Genomic DNA, 19,660 nt, shown 5'->3' on the forward strand with positions numbered 1-19,660 from the left:
TGATGGAATACTGTATGTGTACCCTCGTTATTGTAGCATTTCAATTTCCTTTTACTGGAACTAAGGGATAAGTCTGTTTTAAGTGGGTTCTACAAAGACATGGTTTATCTACAGTAGATTGGTGTATAAGAACTGTTGTGTCCTGCACAAAGCCTTGACTTCAACGCCACTGAACACCATTGGGATGAACTAAAATGCTGTCTGTACCATAGGCCTCCTCACCCGACATCAGCACCTGACCTCACTAACGCTCTCGAAGCTGTATGATGATTAATCCACATAGCCACTAATAGTATATACATGCACAATAAGTTAGTTTAAACAGTAGTGTAAAACTTAATAAATGACTGTCTAAAATGTTTAAGTACAAGATGTTTAAGTTTTTACTATCCAAAGCTGAGGTTTGTTGAGATTTCTATAACCGTTTGTATGTTTATTTGTTGATGATTTCACTTTTAAGAACATTAACAGTATTTATTGACCTTATTTAGCGTTGTATTGTTATAAAAAATAACAATACCTCTCCCTTTAAAAAGGTTTACTTTGTGACAAAAGCTGAAAGTGGATTTGATGCCATTTTTCTAAATTATTATTATTCTAATCTCACTTTTCAAAATTGGTTGGATTAGTAAATGTCATGATTTTTTTTTTGTTTTTATTTTTGTGATTTATTTATTATTATTATTACTGTTCTAGAATCATGGAAAATAATAAATAATATCGGAAATTATTCTGCCCATTCATTTTTTTGCACACATTATTTTGTTACAGATTTTTTGTTTTATGAATAAACTTTAACTTTTTAGCCATAATTATTATCATTATTTTTTATGATGATGATTATATTATTATTATTATTATTATTATTATTATTGTTGTTGTTGTTACTATAATAATTATTTTGTATTATAATTTTTTATCTAATTATTTTTTAATAATTATTTATTTTATTTTATTATTATTATTGTATTATTATGATTATTATTACTATTATTGTTATTATTATTATTATTATTATTGTTATTATAATTATAATAATAATAATTATTATTATTGTTATTATTATTATTGTTATTTCTGAAATCAAGCTAAAACCACGAAGCGTTTCCGTGAAACCAACCAATCAGCGCCCTCCATGATCCTATGTGCGCGCTGTATGTCTAGCGGGCCAATCAGCGGCCGTCTTTTTGTAACACAGAGACGGCTAAGTGGGTTTGTTTGGGTGTTGAAGTGTACGTAGCGGACTCTGAGAAATCGGTCGGATTTCGTCCTAAAACACGGCGCTGTACGACGCATTCCTAAGTATTTTCCTTTATTCTTTGACGTACACGCATTAAAATGACGGGTAGATAAAGATATCCGTGTTGTCACCGCACTGGCCTGCGTGACCCAGCTGTCTGACGCTGTTTACATGATGTGCTTTATACTGCACTGAATCAGCTGGCAGTCTCTTAACATCAACAATAACAACTATAAATAATACAGCGTTGTGTGTGATCCAGATTATAGCAAAGTAACATGGACTCTGATGAGAAGCTAATATTTACACAAGAAAAATAATATACCATTAAAATATAAAACCTTTTTAATGGTATATTAAATATGTTTTTAAATATTTTTAGGGAGTGACTTTACTGTCCTGGAGTATTGAGAATATTGGTTTGGATTTACAATAATAATTGCATTAACAATAACATTAGTGAAGTATATTTAGCTAATTTATCTAACAAATGATATATCAGGTTCTTGTACATTCTGTAATATAAACACAATGTTTTGAATCATTGTGTGGGACAAAAATTAATATACAGAAAAAAAGGATTTTTTTTTTTATATGAGGAATGTAAAATGGCGAAATGTCATATTTTTGTTTTAAATCTTTTTATTTTATTTGGAAAGTTTCATATAAATAAATGTAAAGTGGTCTGAAAAGAAAGCAAACATTTTCCATTTTAAGCTGGAAATGAAAATTTATTTTAAAACTTTAAAAGGACTCACGAGGCCGAAAAGCTGTCAAACCTATGGACTTTTACAAGGCTGTTAATTTAATTCCTCTTTTCTAAATTAATCGTATTGCTCGATGCCCCTTCTTTGTATTTTTTCTTTCCTTTATGTTATGTTACTATTTTAAGATTTAAATAATATTTCATTGCATTTTGTTATCTGTTATCATTTGTTATTGAACAATAAAAATAATAATAATTACAGTATCTTTCATCACTAACATGGTTAACAAATTCTGCAGTCGTCATATGTACACAGTCGTACTGCTTCCACCTCTCATAGTGTAAAATTCACATATTATATTCACACGTTTCCATATTCATGTTATCAGTACTCTCTCTATTCTTATCATCCTTAATCAGCAACACTTTCATTTCCACAGAAGGGATTAATAAAAGTTTCTTTTCTTATCCTTCTCTTTAGGTTCAACTGTAGCGCCTGTCTCCCTTTCTTTATGTCCTTTGGAAAAGAACAAGTTGGAAGTTAAAAGGTAAACAAATAAGAAAGGACCTAGTGAGTGTCTGATGCATTAAAGGTGTTTATTTAAAAATATGTATAAATCAACATGTCTTTCCTAAAGACGCAATTTTAAGGCCGGACAATCTAGATTTGAAGTGTCCTCTCTGTGTCCACCAGATGTCAGCAGTAGATGTGAGGTGTGTTTGTGAGAGACTGTCAAGGCGCAGCATGTTTAAGCAGTGATCTAAGCCCAGAGCTCTGGTCATGGAGTCCCGCTTTGGGAATGTGGTGTTCAGCTCGCGCTTTGACTCCGGGAACCTGGGCCGGGTGGAGAAGGTGGAGGTGCCTGAACGTGATGCTGAGAGAAGCTCATTCTCACACGTCGACTACGAGTTCAGCGTCTGGACTAAACCTGACTGCGCAGACACCGAGTTTGAGAATGGGAATCGGTAAGAATGCTGTATTTACTCACCCTGGTCAATTGAAATTTTTTAATAGTAGATAGTGAAGGCATCTGAAGTTATAATCTATACAACCAAAAATAAGAATTCATTCTAGTGGAAAGCCTTCACAGAAGAGAAGAATGGAGCTCATTATAACAACATACACAGGGAATAAATCTGAAAAGGGTGTTCAAAAAGCACATTTGGGTGTAATGGTTAGGAGTCTAAGGGAGGCACGGTGGCTTAGTGGTTAGCACGTTCGCCTCACACCTCCAGGGTTGGGGGTTCGATTCCCACCTCCGCCTTATGTGTGTGGAGTTTGCATGTTCTCCCCGTGCCTCGGGGGTTTCCTCCGGGTACTCCGGTTTCCTCCCCCGGTCCAAAGACATGCATGGTAGGTTGATTGGCATCTCTGGAAAATTGTCCGTAGTGTGTGATTGTGTGAGTGAATGAGAGTGTGTGTGTGCCCTGTGATGGGTTGGCACTCCGTCCAGGGTGTATCCTGCCTTGATGCCCGATGACGCCTGAGATAGGCACAGGCTCCCCGTGACCCGAGGTAGTTCAGATAAGCGGTAGAAAATGAGTGAGTGAGTGAGGGTTAGGAGTCTACATACTTTGGTCATTCATTCATTCATTCATTCATTCATCTTCTACCGCTTATCCGAACTACCTCGGGTCACGGGGAGCCTGTGCCTATCTCAGGCGTCATCGGGCATCAAGGCAGGATACACCCTGGACGGAGTGCCAACTCATCGCAGGGCTACTTTGGTCATATTAGTAATTATTACAGTTACCCTAAAACATAAATGAAATCATATTTTTTCCTTAAAGCGTGTTGTCTTTATCTCTGTTTGAGTGCAGATCATGGTTCTACTTCAGCGTACGTGGTGTGCAGCCGGGTAAACTGCTGAAGATTAACGTGATGAACATGAATAAGCAGAGCAAGCTCTACTCTCAAGGCATGGCTCCATTTGTGCGCACCTTTCCTGTGAAAATGCGCTGGGAAAGAGTTCGGGAGAGACCGATGTTCGAGGTACTTATAATGTTGGTTTTGTAGAAGCCAACATTCTGTTTTTCTATTTAAGCTTAGACAAACATTTATAAATAGTAACTCCTCCTAGTGCACCAAATTCGGATATGTTGTAGAACCTGGTCTGAAGTTTGTTGCTATTACTTTTCTAAGCGATCCGAGTACCGGTACTTCCGGTACCGGGTCTCTAAATGGCCTTTTTTCCCATAGTCTCCCATTATAAACTTTGGAGGTTTATAACTCGGCAAGCTTTCGAACTATCTACACCAAACTCGGCCATCTCCTTTAGGGTGATACTCTGAACAAAGGTTTAAATTGGTGTACCGACTGGCCTTCCGGTTGTGCCGCAGCCCCGCCCCCAAAATATGCAAAATCAAAAAACTTTTTACAACATGGACATGTGACATATCAAAACACTCAGAACAACGAGGGGAACTTCCTCACGTGTATTCTGATGACGTCACGTGACAAAAAGTAACACTGACCCTTATGTCCACTCGCCTCCAAAACGCACCGCCCTTTGCAAATACTTGCATCGTCAAAGCCAACATCAAAGTTTGTTTTTTTTTTCTTTGTCTTTAACACTACAGTTCCACATGGTTGCATGATGTGGGGTTAGATCATTCTCCCTCTTTTAACCCTTTAACCTAACAGGGCTCCTGTTTAACTCTCTGTGCTTTGTGTGATGACTGTGCCTTTGGATTCTTTGTTTACTTTTAACCCTTATAGCTGCAAGCAGATATTTCCTGTCTCTCAAAGTGCTATGAACAAAGTATTGTCCTCTGTACCCTGTGTCCATGTAAAATTCTCTTATTTGCTTACTCATTAAAATGTTTAAACAGGATTAGTTTCTTTCCGTCGAGCTCTAGTAAGGATACACTGATCACGCACTGAGGAAAATGTCGGTTTTGTTGCTGATCTTACATTGATGCTTATTTTCACCTCTCTGACTACCTGAAAAGACATTTGAGTGCCTTCAATATGTATGTGTTGTTTTTTTTTTCTCTCTAGATGTCAGAGAATCAGTTCACTTTGTCGTTCATGCATCGTGTGCTGGAAGGGCGAGGAGTCATCACATACTTCGCTTTCTGCTATCCGTTCTCCTACACCGAGTGCCAGGACATGCTTTTGCAGCTAGACCAGAGACTGCTCAGCCATTCTCACACACTAGGGCCTTGCAGGTACAAACACACACAAACACACACACACACACACACAATGAATTTTTTTTTCCTTAATGATTTTCTCAGTGACCCCAATGATTTGGTTTGCAGTAATTCACTGAACAGCCAAAATGAGAGAAACTCCAGAACATTTGTGTAGGATTGTGCAGCACTTTTATATTCCCCCTCCCTGTTTTTAGCCCGGCAGACAGTCTGTATTATCACCGTGAGTTGCTGTGTTACACTCTGGATGGGCACAGAGTAGACCTGCTGACTGTGACCTCCTGCCATGGCATGCTGGAGGAGAGAGAACCCAGACTGGAGAAACTCTTTCCTGACCACAGCACACCACGACCACACCGCTTTGCTGGCAAACGGGTATTTGTTCTTATATTGCAACTCTATCTCTAAAGACCAAAAAAATACAAACACTTTTGCTGCGATGGCTTAGGATTACATTTGCCATTGTTGTACAAAGTTATAGAAGTGAAAGGGTCTGGTTCCTCTCAAGGTTTTTTCCTCTTTTTTTTTTTTTTTTTATTTTCAGAAAGCTGACAATGTGAAAATGTCTGTTGTTTGTTGCAAATAAAATTGAACTAATCTTGACTAAAATGCTTGTATCACTTTAAGAGCCATCAGCGCTTAATGCTGCTGGTGTAATAATGTCTATACTTCGAGATGTTTTGGAAAGTAGTCCACTTTTGGGTGGTAACAGTTATTCCACTTTGCCGTATCACTCTAGCCCATTGTTGATTCTTTACCAGGTTGTGTATAAATCCCTACAGCTGATGTTCTGTATTTGTGTATCTGTGTGTAGGTGTTTTTCATCAGCAGCAGGGTGCACCCCGGTGAGACACCCTCCAGCTATGTTTTTAATGGCTTCCTGAACTTCATTCTGAATCAGGAAGACCCACGGGCACAAATGCTGTGCCGGTTGTTTGTCTTTAAGCTCATTCCCATGCTCAATCCTGATGGAGTTGTCAGAGGTCACTACAGGTTGGTAACACGGGTTTTGTTTCTGGATCATGTTAGTCAGTTTAAGACCTAATTGGTTCCAGAAATATTTTAGGTTTAGTTGAAGTAATAAATCTATATTATAGAAGGTGCTTTATCCATGACCGTGTAATAATACTGTGTGTATCTGTGCTTTTTTTTTGTGTACGGTTGGGTTATAAGGACGGACTCACGTGGTGTGAATCTTAACCGACAGTATATGAACCCGAGTGCTGAGCTTCACCCCTCCATCTACGGAGCCAAATCCCTCCTCCTCTACCATCACCGGCACAACCGCCTTAAACCCAGCTCTCCCTCTGCACTTAAACTCTCCAACCAGTCCAACACCACCGCCACCCCACTCCTCACTACGCCTCTTGAACTTGAACACTACCTCAATTGCCGCAACGAGGTGGAGCGATTAGAGGGCCCAACTCTTGACCTCTCGCAGATACCCATGCAGATGGATGAGAGTTGGGAGAGTAAAGGCAGAGTGAAGGGCAAGTTTGGGCTAGGCGATGAGAATGACTCGACCCCAAGCCGGAGTGACGCATGCGTCTCTAACCTCACCCCAACAGAGCAGATCCCACCGCAGGAAAGCGGAGTGGCCTATTACATAGACCTACATGGCCACGCCTCCAAAAGAGGATGCTTTATGTACGGTAACAATCTGCCTGATGAGAATCAGCAAGTAAGTGTGTATGAATATATTCTTATGTATTCTGTACAATACAGTGGTATACAATAACATGCTGTTTTATCTGTGTTCAGGTGGAGAACCTGATGTATCCAAAGCTGATCTCGATGAACTCGGCCCATTTTGACTTCCTCGGCTGTAATTTCTCAGAGAAGAACATGTATGCACGTGACAAGCGTGATGGTCAGTCTAAAGAGGGCAGCGGCAGAGTGGCCATACACAAAGCTATTGGAGTAGTTCACAGGTAACACACTAGGGATTTTTTCTTTTAATTATTTTAATTATTTACAATATATATTTAAAGTTGTCTGGCTTTCATGCTGAGCATCGTTACTCTGTGATATAAACAGTAACCCGGTAACATTTGCTTTATTCTCTGTACAGTTACACGTTGGAGTGTAACTACAACACAGGCCGTTCAGTCAACACCATTCCACCCGCCTGCCATGACAACGGCCGTGCCACTCCTCCTCCTCCTCCTGCCTTCCCTCCCAAATACACACCTGAAGTGTACGAACAGGTAAAATAACCCATTCATAATTTGTGTGTATTATACTATGTCTCATCCTGGTATCGGGTTCCTTAAGGGATCATTCCTGTCTTTGTTCTCCAGGTTGGCCGTGCAGTTGCCATAGCAGCCCTGGACATGGCTGAATGTAACCCATGGCCGAGGCTCGTCCTGTCCGAGCACAGCAACCTGGTGAACCTACGAGCATCACTGCTCAAACACGTGCGCAACAGCAAGGGCTTGGTCTCCAACAGCCGCAAGAATGCAAACAAGGCTCCCGGCCCTCCGAAATGCGCGTGAGGACAATCTGAACAAATCTGTCTATCCACCTAAATTCTCACCTATGTTGTATATGATGCACATTTGTTTTTCTACCCCTTTGTTAAAAGAAATAACAGGTCCTTTTTCCACTGTATGTGTCAGAGGCCTGAGCAGCTCTGTTTCGGAGAATTCCCTTAGCCGGAGTCGCAGCCATGGCACGCGGAACGGCAGCATCCCTGGGAACAAGCAGACATCTCCACAGCTGAAGAGTTCCCCTAGCTTTACATTTGGCTGGAGCAGTTCTGGAAACACCCCCAGCTCACATAGACCTGCCCACAAAGCCCTGGGGCCAGTCAGAGGTGAGAGAGCGCTCTGGCGCTCTGTCATACGGATATATTTGAAAGAATATGCATGAATAACAGCACACAGCACTAGTGTTCTTGGATCAGGATTGTTGGTGAAATGTTTAGGAATATACATCTTTTTTTTTTTTTTTTTTTAAATTTATAAATTTCTATGTCCATGGAATTTTTGTTGTGTTTTTGTTGTTTAGTTAAAGATCTACACGGCTATAAAATGTTGAGAAACCCTGCAATGAGAGAGTGTTTCTAAATTTTTGGCTCAGGAGAAACTCAGCTTATGTGCATGCCAATGTTGTCCCTGTCTCCCAATTCACCCGATTAAACTTCTCATCTAATTTACATGTCTGAAATAATAAAGTAGTACAATGAACGTGGTTAATTGGAGAATGGGAAATGCTAAAGTGTGTTACTTCAGGCCCAGGATTGAGAAACAGAGTAACAGAGGACATGTCTGTTTTCAAAGCAGAGAATTAATTATGTATGCCGATTCAAGGATGCACCTGTTGGTGATGGAGCTTCTATTTCTTAAGGACTGACCTACTCTATTAGAATTTATGCATAACCGTCTATTGGAAATGTGTGTGCAGTGTGTCACCCAGGTGCATCTCATATATCTGTCCCTGTAGAGTCGAAAGCTCTGGAGAAGAGGCGCCAACACCAACTCGGGCAGCGCCTCTCACTCCACTGTCCCAGCAACAGCCAAGCCGTCCCAGCACGTCCCCCACTCTCCCCTTCTTCCTCTTCCTCCTCCTCCTCCTCTTCCTCCTCCCCCTCCTCCTCCTTGGGGGCGGGGTCAGCCTCTTGTTCCATCAATACGGCAGGTCTGTACTCCCACACCGGCCTGCTCACCAAACTAAGCTCTCTGCACCACACCTGCCTCAGAGACACTCAGACAACACAGCCAGCACAGCAAGACTAACTGGCTGCTGTGTGCATGACTGTGTGTGTGACTGTGTGTGACTGTGTGTGTGACTGTGTGTGTGACTGTGTGTGTGACTGTGTGTGACTGTGTGTGTGACTGTGTGTGTGACTGTGTGTGTGACTGTGTGTGTGACTGTGTGTGAGACTGTGTGTGCCTGTGTGTGTGAGCGTTGTGTGAGCATTGTGTGAGCGTTGTGTGAGCGTTGTGAGTGTGTTGTGAGTGTGTTGTGAATGTGTGTGTTGTGAGAGTGTGTGTTGTGAGAGTGTGTGTTGTGAGAGTGTGTGTTGTGAGAGTGTGTGTTGTGAGAGTGTGTGTTGAGTGTGTGTGTTGAGTGTGTGTGTTGTGAGAGTATGTGTTGTGAGAGTATGTGTTGTGAGTGTGTTGTGAGAGTATGTGTTGTGAGTGTGTTGTGAGAGTGTGTGTTGTGTGTTGTGAGTGTGTTGTGAGAGTGTGTGTTGTGAAAGTATGTGTTGTGAATGTGTTGTGAGAGTATGTGTTGTGAGTATGTGTTGTGTGTGTTGTGAGAGTATGTGTTGTGAGTGTGTTGTGAGAGTATGTGTTGTGAGTGTGTTGTGAGAGTGTGTGTTGTGAGAGTGTGTGTTGTGAGTGTGTTGTGAGAGTGTGTGTTGTGAGAGTATGTGTTGTGATTGTGTTGTGAGAGTGTGTGTTGTGAGGGCGTTGTGAGAGTGTGTGTTGTGAGAGTATGTGTTGTGAGTGTATTGTGAGTGTGTTGTGAGAGTGTGTGTTGTGAGAGTATGTGTTGTGATTGTGTTGTGAGAGTGTGTGTTGTGAGGGCGTTGTGAGAGTGTGTGTTGTGAGAGTATGTGTTGTGAGTGTGTTGTGAGAGTGTGTGTTGTGAGTGCGTTGTGAGGGTATGTGTTGTGATTGTGTTGTGAGAGTGTTGAGAGTATGTGTTGTGAGTGTATTGTGAGAGTGTAGTGAGTGTGTTGTGAGTGTATGTGTTGAGTGTGTGTTGTGAGAGTGTGTGTTGTGAGAGAGTGTGTTGTGAGAGTATGTGTTGTGATTGTGTTGTGAGTGTGTTGTGAGAGTATGTGTTGTGAGTGTGTTGTGAGAGTGTGTTGTGAGTGTATTGTGAGAGTGTAGTGAGTGTGTTGTGAGAGTATGTGTTGTGAGAGTGTGTGTTGTGAGAGTGTGTGTTGTGAGAGTATGTGTTGTGAGTGTATTGTGAGAGTGTAGTGAGTGTGTTGTGAGTGTGTTGTGAGAGTATGTGTTGTGAGTGTATTGTGAGAGTGTAGTGAGTGTGTTGTGAGTGTGTTGTGAGAGTATGTGTTGTGAGTGTATTGTGAGAGTGTAGTGAGTGTGTTGTGAGAGTATGTGTTGTGAGTGTGTTGTGAGAGTGTGTGTTGTGAGAGTATGTGTTGTGAGTGTGTTGTGAGAGTGTAGTGAGTGTGTTGTGAGTGTATGGTGAGTGTATGTGTTGTGAGTGTATTGTGAGAGTGTAGTGAGTGTGTTGTGAGTGTGTTGTGAGAGTATGTGTTGTGAGAGTATGTGTTGTGAGTGTGTTGTGAGAGTGTAGTGAGTGTGTTGTGAGTGTATGGTGAGTGTATGTGTTGTGAGTGTATTGTGAGAGTGTAGTGAGTGTGTTGTGAGTGTATGGTGAGTGTGTTTTGAGAGTGTCTGTTAATAGCCAATTGTAATGGTTTTGATTTCGACAGAAGGGGCAGTGATTTACAAAGTTATGAATATGTTTGTTGGCAGTAAAATTCAAATTTGAAACCTTTTGTAAATTCATGCAAATAATAAGTCTTGGTTTTGTTTTAGTAGCATTGCACTTTGATCATGTTAACATGAAACACATACTCAATGCCTATGACTGAATGTAATGGGAACACAAAATGGTGCATAACAACTGTATTTGTGTGTGTGTGTGTGTGCGTGCGTGTGTGTTACTGTCTTTTGTTTATTTTTTAGAAACATTTATTTCCTGCACATTAATGAATCATTTCTCCTGTATGCATTCTTGCACTTTTCTTCTCTTGTCAATTAATGTTTGAATTTTATTAACTGTCTTTTTTTTTTAATTTATTTTCTTTGCCATTCAGATTGCAATATATATATATATATGTATGTATATATATAAAATCCCAGTACTAAATCACAACGTCATTAGTCTAGCTACCTTCCTGTGGTTAAATAGTGGCTAATGTTGACACACTGTATTTATGATGCCAGAATATTAATACTGTAGCATAATATCTAGAAAAAAAAAATTCTAGATCTAAAGTCATTACATTATGAACTGAACAGCATTGTATGTCAGTTCCATTCATGAGGACTACAATGATGAGTGTTCGCTGTGTGTATTTGCACAGTAATATTTCTCAAGTAAGAAATAATTGCCAGTCACAGTAATTGTTACTCATATCTAAAAGTAAGTTTGTTCCAACACTTTTTATTTTACTGTTCATGAATCAGTGTGGAATTCATGATTCGCTGTTCACGAATCATGATTCACTTGATGAATCCGTTCATGAATCAGTTTTATTTCACTGTTGATGAATCAGTGTGCAAAATTTCACTAAAACCTCTAGCTGTTTCACCATGTGTCAGCTTTATGATGTACAGTATGAAGGTGTGGTGTGTGTGTGTGTGTGTGTGTGTGTGTGTGTGTGTGTGAGTGTGTGTGTGTAATTCTGTACATGTTTTATGTATGGCCGTTCTAATGTTTAGAAATGTTTATTCAGATTGTTGGTAGATGGCTACATTTTGTGTAGATGTGTAAACGTTTTTAAATATACTACTCTGTATGTAGTTTTGGGGAACGTTCTGAAAATGTACTCATTTAAATTAACAAGACAGATTTACAAATTTTATTCGGCTCGCTTTTGAAACAGGAATTCGTTCATTTTCATCCTCCAGGCATTTAAACTACATAGAGGAGGGAAAACTTGATCTAGACTAAGTTTGCCGAGTGATCTGTGTTTGTCCTCAAAACATTTTACTGAGGTCTACATTTAAGAACTATAAAGTCAGTGTTATAGATTTAACAAGGGAACATCTCGAGTGATCTAAAGCTAACGATCTATATTGATCATTGATTTAATGCTTTTATATGCAGTAGAACACATTTTAAGGTAAGACTTGCAGCTTTGTACTGTATACCGTTCATGCTGCAAGAAGTTCCCAAGTCAAGGAGGTAGTTTTTGTAATCCACAGGCACTTTATTCAACTCGCCGGCCCGTACTATACATCACCGCTTTTTCGTCACACCTTTTGCCTGCTTCGCCTGTTTTATGTAGTCTGGATTTGAACCACTGTGATGGAACTGATTTGTGCACGTCTGTGATTTTTCAATATTAAACGAGACAACAGATATGAATAGTTTGGATAGACTAGCCAGTTCACTGAATAGATTAAGTGTTTGATTTGGTTTTTAAAAGCAACTGCTGTCATCATCTGTGGCATCACCTCAGTAAAATGGTTTTGTCCTTCTTTTCTTCTTCATCTTTTATATCCATAACCTAAATACAGTTCCCTTGTAGGATGTAGCTTTCTTGTACACTCTCTTAAAAAAAACAAAGGGGTTAATAGATCAGTTGATGGTTCAAGCTTCACTTTAATTTGAGCCTGTTGTAAAGGGGAAGCCCTCTGTTACTGTACATCACTATTATAAACGTAGGGGCAAAACCCGAACTATTTACACCACTAACACTTGTCCGTAATCATGTTGTTGCTGATGTCTGTGTCTAAAGCAAATTTGAAACTCGCATTTAGCATTTAAATCTACAATACCACTAAATGTGCTTCACATTTAATCTGCAGTGTGAATGCCAGTGTTCACCATATACTGTATGTATACACTTTTATTTACGTAATTTATTATACTGTACCTTATATTACACACACTATATTGGGCTGTTGGAAGAGAGAAGAGGTGGTCCAAAATTTTCATTCTTGAATAAACATGACTGCTGGTAACATGGGATTTCTGACCTCTGTTTTTCCTTCTATTTTATTCCTTTAAAGGGGCAGTATGTCATTTTTGTTGCTCGTGAAATGAAATGCAACTGCAGTAAAAAAAAAAAAAAAATGCGATTAGATACTCTAATATTACACACTGCACCTTTAATGGGTTCTGCTCTGACTCAGGTCCTGAACTTACAGCTCTTGCTTTAACTATTCTATTCTTTAGTGCTGCTTCTCACACTACTTTTCACACTTTCTATACTATAAGGTAGTATGAAGAAAATACGAATCTCAAGAATTACATCTTAAGCTCATTTTGACACAAATAAATACAAGTTGTTTGGAGCAACGTTTCCAGCACCCGAGTTCCTGGCACTAACTTAATTAACTGTCTGCTTTTAAAGCCTATGTTGAGTTAATGTCTTTCTCCACATGAATCAACTACAGGAGCAGAACAGAAACATGATTCTATAAGAAGGAGCATCGGGAAGCTCTTGTCCTGGCCAACGAAAATATTACAGTCAAAACCATACAGTTAAACTATATTGATTTGTATAATCTGTGTTTTAGTAACTAGCTCATCGTTGTGTTAGCGATGTTAGCACACAACTCAACCTGAACATAGTAAATTGAGCTTATTCAGTACTTCAGTGCAAAGAAATCACATGAACCTCACATTATGCCTCACATTAGTTAGCACTGTGAGCTTCTGTTCAAGCTGAGAGTTTCTCACATTTTGTAAGTGCTAATTACATGACAAGAGCTAACTACATGCTTTTTCTATAATACAAGATCATCGCTGTAATCTGTTATAGTGTCGTTGGACGGATGACAAAACTTCATATGCGGAAATAAAAAGAGCCTGGCATCCATGTTTAAACTCCTTACAATCTCTGCAGCTCACATACACTCACAACAGCCACTTTATTTGTGACACTGTACTAATACTGGGAGGAAATCTGATTCATGCCACTTGATTCCTTAAGACATCTGAAACGTTTCTTTAAAATATGGACCTTTCGTTGTTCCGCATCCCAAACGCCAGATCTTTTAATAATGCTGAGCTCATTGTCATGTTCCTGAAACCAGTTTGAGACAATCTGATGAATTATTGTGCTAGAATTATCCATGTAATGCATATGGTTAGGAACAATACACACAGGCTTCAAACGATGTATGGTTGGTATTAAGGTTCTTGATATGTACTTTGTACCATCACCACCAGACTGGAGTGGAGACTATAGCCTTAGATTCCTGTTCTTTGCTGGTACGAGTGGAACCTGGCGTGGTTTCCTGCTGTTACAGTCTCTTCACTTCTGGGTTTGATGTATTGTGTGTTCTGAGATGCTTTTTTTGTCCACTATGTTTGTAAAGAGTGATTATTTAAGTTACTAACATTATCCTCTCCTCTGATTTCTTTTATCAATGAAATGTTTCATCAGACAGACTTTTTGTTTTTCACACTATTCTGGGTAATCACTATACTGTAGATTACAGACTCCAGGGCTCAGCAGTTATAGAAATACTCAAACCAGCCTGTCTGTTAGCAACAATTATTCCACAAGATCACATTTTCATGTTAGCGTTACCTGAAGCTCTTCACCTGTATCTGTATGATTTCACACATTTCACTGCTCTTACGAAATTGACTGATTGATTTGTTATCGGTTTGTTATAAGTTTAAGCATTAAAATGTTTATATAAAATAAAATTTTAGGCATTTATAGTTTGGAGAACCAATCAGCGTGAGAAATAAATTCATTGCTGAACTATGAATTTGTCCCTAAACATTTTTTCTACATTTTTTTTGGATGAGTTTTTTTCCGAAATTCGCAAAAGGTTGTCTAAACATTCGTCTTATTCTTTCCTGTGGCGATGTAGGAAACACAGATGCTCGTTCTCAGCCAGCGTTACAGAGCAAAGATCGACCTACATGGACTGGGAGTGGCATCATGATTGACGGTCCAGGATCCACTCAGTCATTTCCAGCACTACAGACGACGAGCTTGTCACAGGTAGAACATACAATAATTAAGGCATCTCATTATGTGCAATCTATATTTTGTTTCTTAATCCTACTTTTTTAACTTCAATTCCTTTATAGTTTGATGTTTAAATGCCCATGTTGCTTTTGTTGTATTGTCTACATGTTGTATGCCTGCATAATACCTGCATGTATAAATTAAATCTAACTTACAGCCTTCTTTCTCTTTTCAGATCTCTCTAAAGGAGCCCTCTGTGGACAGTATCTTATCCATTGAGTGTAAACGGTATCGCGGTTCATTTTCATATTGCAGACATGTAGTTGAACACAAATAGGTTTGCTATTGACTCTGTCGTCTCTGTCAGTCTCCACGGTTTCAGGAGTGAGCTGCATTTCCGGCCGAGTCGAATCCCGGTGCTTAAAACAGAGCTTTCCTATCGTCCTCTACCTCATTTAGAGTGCTGTGACGGTCCTACTATAAGAGCCTGGAAGCTCGTCAAACCCGGTCTCAAAAAACATCTAACAGGTCTGTACTTCATTATCGCACCCTCAATGATGCTTGAAAGTGCGAGTCTTTCTTTCTTTCTTTCTTAGAGCAGTGAGGGATCTCCATCACGAATGTTTAGATTCTGGTTTAAACCAAATTTATATTATTCTTTAAACAAATTCAGGAAATCCATACAGAAGAATTTATTAAAACTATCTATTTATTCTATTCATTCGATTAGCTGTGATCAGAAATTCTAGTCTTTACATGACGAGTGACGTTATTATGTGGTGTGTTATGGGAAGATCACACAGCGCTGCATCTGGTGGCAAAAGCTCTGCTGAGAAACTCTTCCCGAAGCTCTGAGGACAAGACAGACGCAACAACTAAACAGGTAAAACAACACAGACATACTCACACACACTCACAAAGCTCTGGGAGTGAAAAAAAGCTACCTTTTGGAATTACAACTACTTTAAGGATGGATTATAAAAATTTATATTTATTATATCATTATATTCTGCCTGCCTTTGCTGTTTGTTCTGAATTTATTGAAGGAAAAGTGTAATTATCCTTAATAAGATTATTGTCTTTTAAACACACATTAAAACCTTGAAATAAACTCATCTCAAACTGGCCAGAGAGACTTTACACTCTTCCTTTATTCTGGGATTAATGACTAGATTTCTGCTTAGAAGAAAAGTTTAAATCAGTTCTTCAGTAGTGAACCAAAGAAGATGACAGTTTGCTTTACACTTTAGGAGTATAAACCGAAACAGTGTACTGTATCTTACCACATTTATAATGTGCTCCTTTTACAGCATGTACTAGCTTTTTTTATAAGTAAATATTGTATATCCTGTTATGTATATATATATATATATATATATATATATATATATATATATATATATGTAATGAAGACAGTCTGTCTTGTTTTTGGCAGGACGGCGATCCAGAAGCAGCACAATCGGAGCTTTGGCCTGTAACTGGCAGCGTTTCCCAGAGCACAGAGACCTGACCTGCTTCTCCAAATATCCATGACATTCCCTCACTCACAGCGTGACACGACAGGTCGATGGCATGGCGTAAATAAACACTAATAACTAACGCATATAAGATGACGGCGTCACGGCTTTATGAACCTTTCCACACGAAGGACCAATCATCGTATTCATGTACCAGAGAAATGGCTTCATATCACATTTGATCAGTTACTAGTTATAGGACACATCCTTTAGAGAGTTTGCATATACATATTTTTTTTAATTATTTAAACATTTATTTTATTAATTCCACACATCCATGACTGACCTGAGCTGCTATACATCTGACCAGTCAGGTGTAATAGTGTTTAAGGAATAGAATATAAACAATGCCATTTATTCATCAGAATTGGACGTGATGTGACAAATCGATGAATATGACAAAAGTATTTAAACACATTTACAGCATGACCATGAACACCTGACCATCACACTCAAAACTTGCGTTTTAATGTTATTGATGGTGATGATGATGGTGGCTTTGGGGATTAGTGATCATTCAGCTACAGGAGCATTAGTGAGATCAGACACTGATGTTGGAGCGTGTCTGTGGGGATTAGTGATCATTCAGCTACAGGAGCATTAGTGAGATCAGACACTGATGTTGGAGTGCGTCTGTGGGGATTAGTGATCATTCAGCTACAGGAGCATTAGTGAGATCAGACACTGATGTTGGAGTGTGTCTGTGGGGATTAGTGATCATTCAGCTACAGGAGCATTAGTGAGATCAGACACTGATGTTGGAGTGTGTCTGTGGGGATTAGTGATCATCCAGCTACAGGGGCATTAGTGAGATCAGACACTGATGTTGGAGTGTGTCTGTGGGGATTAGTGATCATTCAGCTACAGGGGCATTAGTGAGATCAGACACTGGTGTAAGAGTGAGGAGGTCTGGGGTTCAGTCAGTGTTCCGGTTCATCCCAAAGGTGCTCAGTGGGGTTGAGTCAGAGTCAGGGCTCAGTGCAGGACACTCCAGTTCTTCCACTCCAGCATTAACACACCATGTCTTCATGGAGTTCAGAGGCTTTGTGCACAGGGACATTGTCATGCAGGAACAGTGTTTGTTAGGAGCTGGAGCAGTTCACACACAATACCTGCCACTCATTCCTGTGTATCTATGATGAACAGTATGTAAATAAAAGACCAGAATCATGAAAAAAACTCCATTAACAATTAAATAAATCTGAACTTACTGTCTTAAAACCCAGGACAGATAATAACAAATGATTTATTATTGACAGTATATGTTCTACATAATCATCCATACACTTTGCCATTCCTCAGCTGCTATATCAGGTTTTTGCAGGATTTAATCAACACATTTGCTTTTTGGACACGTCATATATTTACATCTGTAATCATTTTCTTGCACCTTGTTTAAGGTTAAAATAGTTACGTGAGATGGTAAAATCCTGGATTGTGTCTCTTTTTTAATAAGCATAAGAACATCCTCCACAACAGTGTGTATCTTGATGTGTGTGTATAGACTGTGTGGTTTGGTGTTATTTACTATTTGATTAGTAATATAAATGACAAGACATAATTTGATTGTTCATAAAAGCATTGGCCAGTGATAGTGGATCGAGCCACTTTTTCCTTTTCATCCTCACGAAAATGAACATGATGAACATTCATAACGGTGTCGTCGGCTGTATGATAATCGTGTGATAGGGTTCGATTATGCCTCCTATCTGATTTCTCTTTGTTTAGTATAATAATGTATAACCATGAGCAGGAGACTTTCTCTTGTCTTGTAATAAACTCTTGACTTTTCATTTCAGTTCATCTCAAGACTTTGCTTGACACAATTGTGACATCAATAGAATAAAAAATCTCTGCGTATGCTTTGAATTCATACATGAATACATAAGAGGTCTGAAATGTGTAGATCATTTTTGTAGTGTTTTACAAGCTTCTCTTTAAAACACCCTATTATACAAGCCACTCTTTATTCACGGAGAGAAAATACACATCCTGTCTGGTTTTCCTTCCAAATAAGTGTATCCTCCATCAGATTCAAGAAGAAATTGTTGACTTGGTAACCAAACAAGACAAGACAGGTTTAACATTTACAGATTTATTAACATTTTCATACAAAACAACAATTTTACAGGCTGCATCATCCCCATCGGTGGTCCCCAGTCACAAACATTCACCTAAAGAGAGGAAGCGAAAAACAATAGCGAGTGTGTAAATATACAAAAAAAGATTTGCTTATTGTGTTCATATAACATTCATCTGTGCAATGTACTTGGGTCAACTAAAAATCACAAATATGATGATGATAAAATGGAATTTTGGCATTCAAGCATTTCAGACTTGTGCCTTGAATCCATTAAAGAGTCCTGGAAAACTGTAAGAGGACCATTACCTTCTGATTGCCTTGATGTAATCATCATTCCAGCTTCTTAGGGTTGTTGACAGCCACGTAGTGATAGAGCACTACCAGCAGGAACAGTGACACTCCTAGCATGTTGGCAAAAATGGCAAGCTGTACATCTGTCACCATGCTGTGGGATTAATAACAACAACTGTAATTGTGAATATGATTAATAACAACAATAATGCACTACACTGTACTGCGTGGATCATGGAAACATAGAAACTAAATAAGTGCTTAACTCTATTCTGATTTCGATTCAGTGATACGGCACAAATCCGACACTTTTCAGTGAGTCAGATCATTTGATTTGACTCACTAAAAAGATTCGACTCTTTCGGTACTCAAATGACTCGCTGACATTTTCTCCGTGCGATATTACGAGTGATAAATGTTCGTCTTTGCTTAACGGTGTTTAAAGCCGTGTATGTATGTGCGTGTTTTAACTCTGATTTAATAAAAAAATAAAAAATAAATAAAAATACAATTTCTAAACAGATCCGACTCAGAAGAGAGTCGGCTCACAACGTTCAGAGAAAAGAGCCGACTCGTTCACAAAGGACACATCAGTATTTGTGTTCGGTGCAGAAACCCAGTGTACATTCACCTGTACATTATGTAGTAATGACTAAACTAAATGCACTCAGTATATAAGCCAAAGTATCCTGGGAGCGAACAGTAGCTTTGTTTTAACAAGCCGTTAGCAATCAGCTAAATAAACGTCTGGTGAGATGTTTAAAAGGCATCTTTACAGCCAGCATGTTATCGCTTTAAGAAGCACTTCAAATAAACGTGTAAATATCCTTGTGTAATAAAAGAAATAACTTACATGGACTATTAATGTTGCGTTTGATGTAGAGTCAGAGTTGTTGGTCAAGCAGCAACACGTCTACGTCTACTTCCGCTTCCGCCTCCACAGACTTGAGACACGTCATCATGCAGCGTTCAGGAAGAGACAGAGATTCTGTTATTATTATTATTATTATTATTATTA

General features: G+C 39.1%; 2 protein-coding genes across 6 annotated transcripts; one reads left to right on the forward strand and one right to left on the reverse strand.

Annotated features, from left to right (window-relative positions):
- Window positions 1–1,179: 1,179 nt before the first annotated feature.
- On the forward strand, window positions 1,180–18,066 carry agbl5 (AGBL carboxypeptidase 5). Of its 5 annotated transcripts, none has more exons than XM_060889822.1 (18): window positions 1,180–1,302; window positions 2,428–2,494; window positions 2,641–2,912; window positions 3,768–3,939; window positions 4,948–5,117; window positions 5,300–5,477; window positions 5,917–6,095; window positions 6,276–6,783; window positions 6,864–7,033; window positions 7,174–7,309; window positions 7,403–7,593; window positions 7,721–7,917; window positions 8,547–8,741; window positions 14,651–14,784; window positions 14,987–15,039; window positions 15,119–15,279; window positions 15,546–15,634; window positions 16,187–18,066. In XM_060889822.1, exons 3-18 carry the CDS (start codon window positions 2,728–2,730, stop codon window positions 16,259–16,261), a joined length of 2,793 nt encoding a protein of 930 aa, XP_060745805.1. In that variant the 5' UTR covers window positions 1,180–1,302; window positions 2,428–2,494; window positions 2,641–2,727; the 3' UTR covers window positions 16,262–18,066. The 5 variants fall into 5 exon arrangements, 4 of the variants coding, with proteins under 4 accessions (XP_060745805.1, XP_060745807.1, XP_060745808.1 ...); XM_060889823.1 differs by having other exon boundaries at window positions 1,195–1,285; XM_060889824.1 differs by lacking the exon at window positions 8,547–8,741.
- Window positions 18,067–18,347: 281 nt separating this feature from the next.
- On the reverse strand, window positions 18,348–19,500 carry ost4 (oligosaccharyltransferase complex subunit 4 (non-catalytic)). Its single transcript, XM_060889909.1, has 3 exons — window positions 19,496–19,500; window positions 18,658–18,796; window positions 18,348–18,442 (listed from the first exon to the last, which is right to left on the reverse strand). Exon 2 carries the CDS (start codon window positions 18,793–18,795, stop codon window positions 18,682–18,684), a length of 114 nt encoding a protein of 37 aa, XP_060745892.1. The 5' UTR covers window position 18,796; window positions 19,496–19,500; the 3' UTR covers window positions 18,348–18,442; window positions 18,658–18,681.
- Window positions 19,501–19,660: the final 160 nt, after the last annotated feature.

This window comes from Tachysurus vachellii, chromosome 16, assembly GCF_030014155.1.
Source record: "Tachysurus vachellii isolate PV-2020 chromosome 16, HZAU_Pvac_v1, whole genome shotgun sequence".
NCBI classification, from domain to species: domain Eukaryota; kingdom Metazoa; phylum Chordata; class Actinopteri; order Siluriformes; family Bagridae; genus Tachysurus; species Tachysurus vachellii.

What these genes read in the sequence shown, in the direction of transcription:
- agbl5 (XM_060889822.1), top strand. Translation starts at nt 2,728, where the DNA reads ATGGAGTCCCGCTTTGGGAATGTGGTGTTCAGCTCGCGCTTTGACTCC. An exon ending in TGCCTGATGAGAATCAGCAA is followed by an intron (nt 6,784 to 6,863) that starts GTAAGTGTGTAT and finishes ATCTGTGTTCAG; the next exon opens with GTGGAGAACCTGATGTATCC. An exon ending in TTGTTCCATCAATACGGCAG is followed by an intron (nt 8,742 to 14,650) that starts GTCTGTACTCCC and finishes GTGGCGATGTAG; the next exon opens with GAAACACAGATGCTCGTTCT.
- ost4 (XM_060889909.1), bottom strand. Translation starts at nt 18,795, where the DNA reads ATGGTGACAGATGTACAGCTTGCCATTTTTGCCAACATGCTAGGAGTG.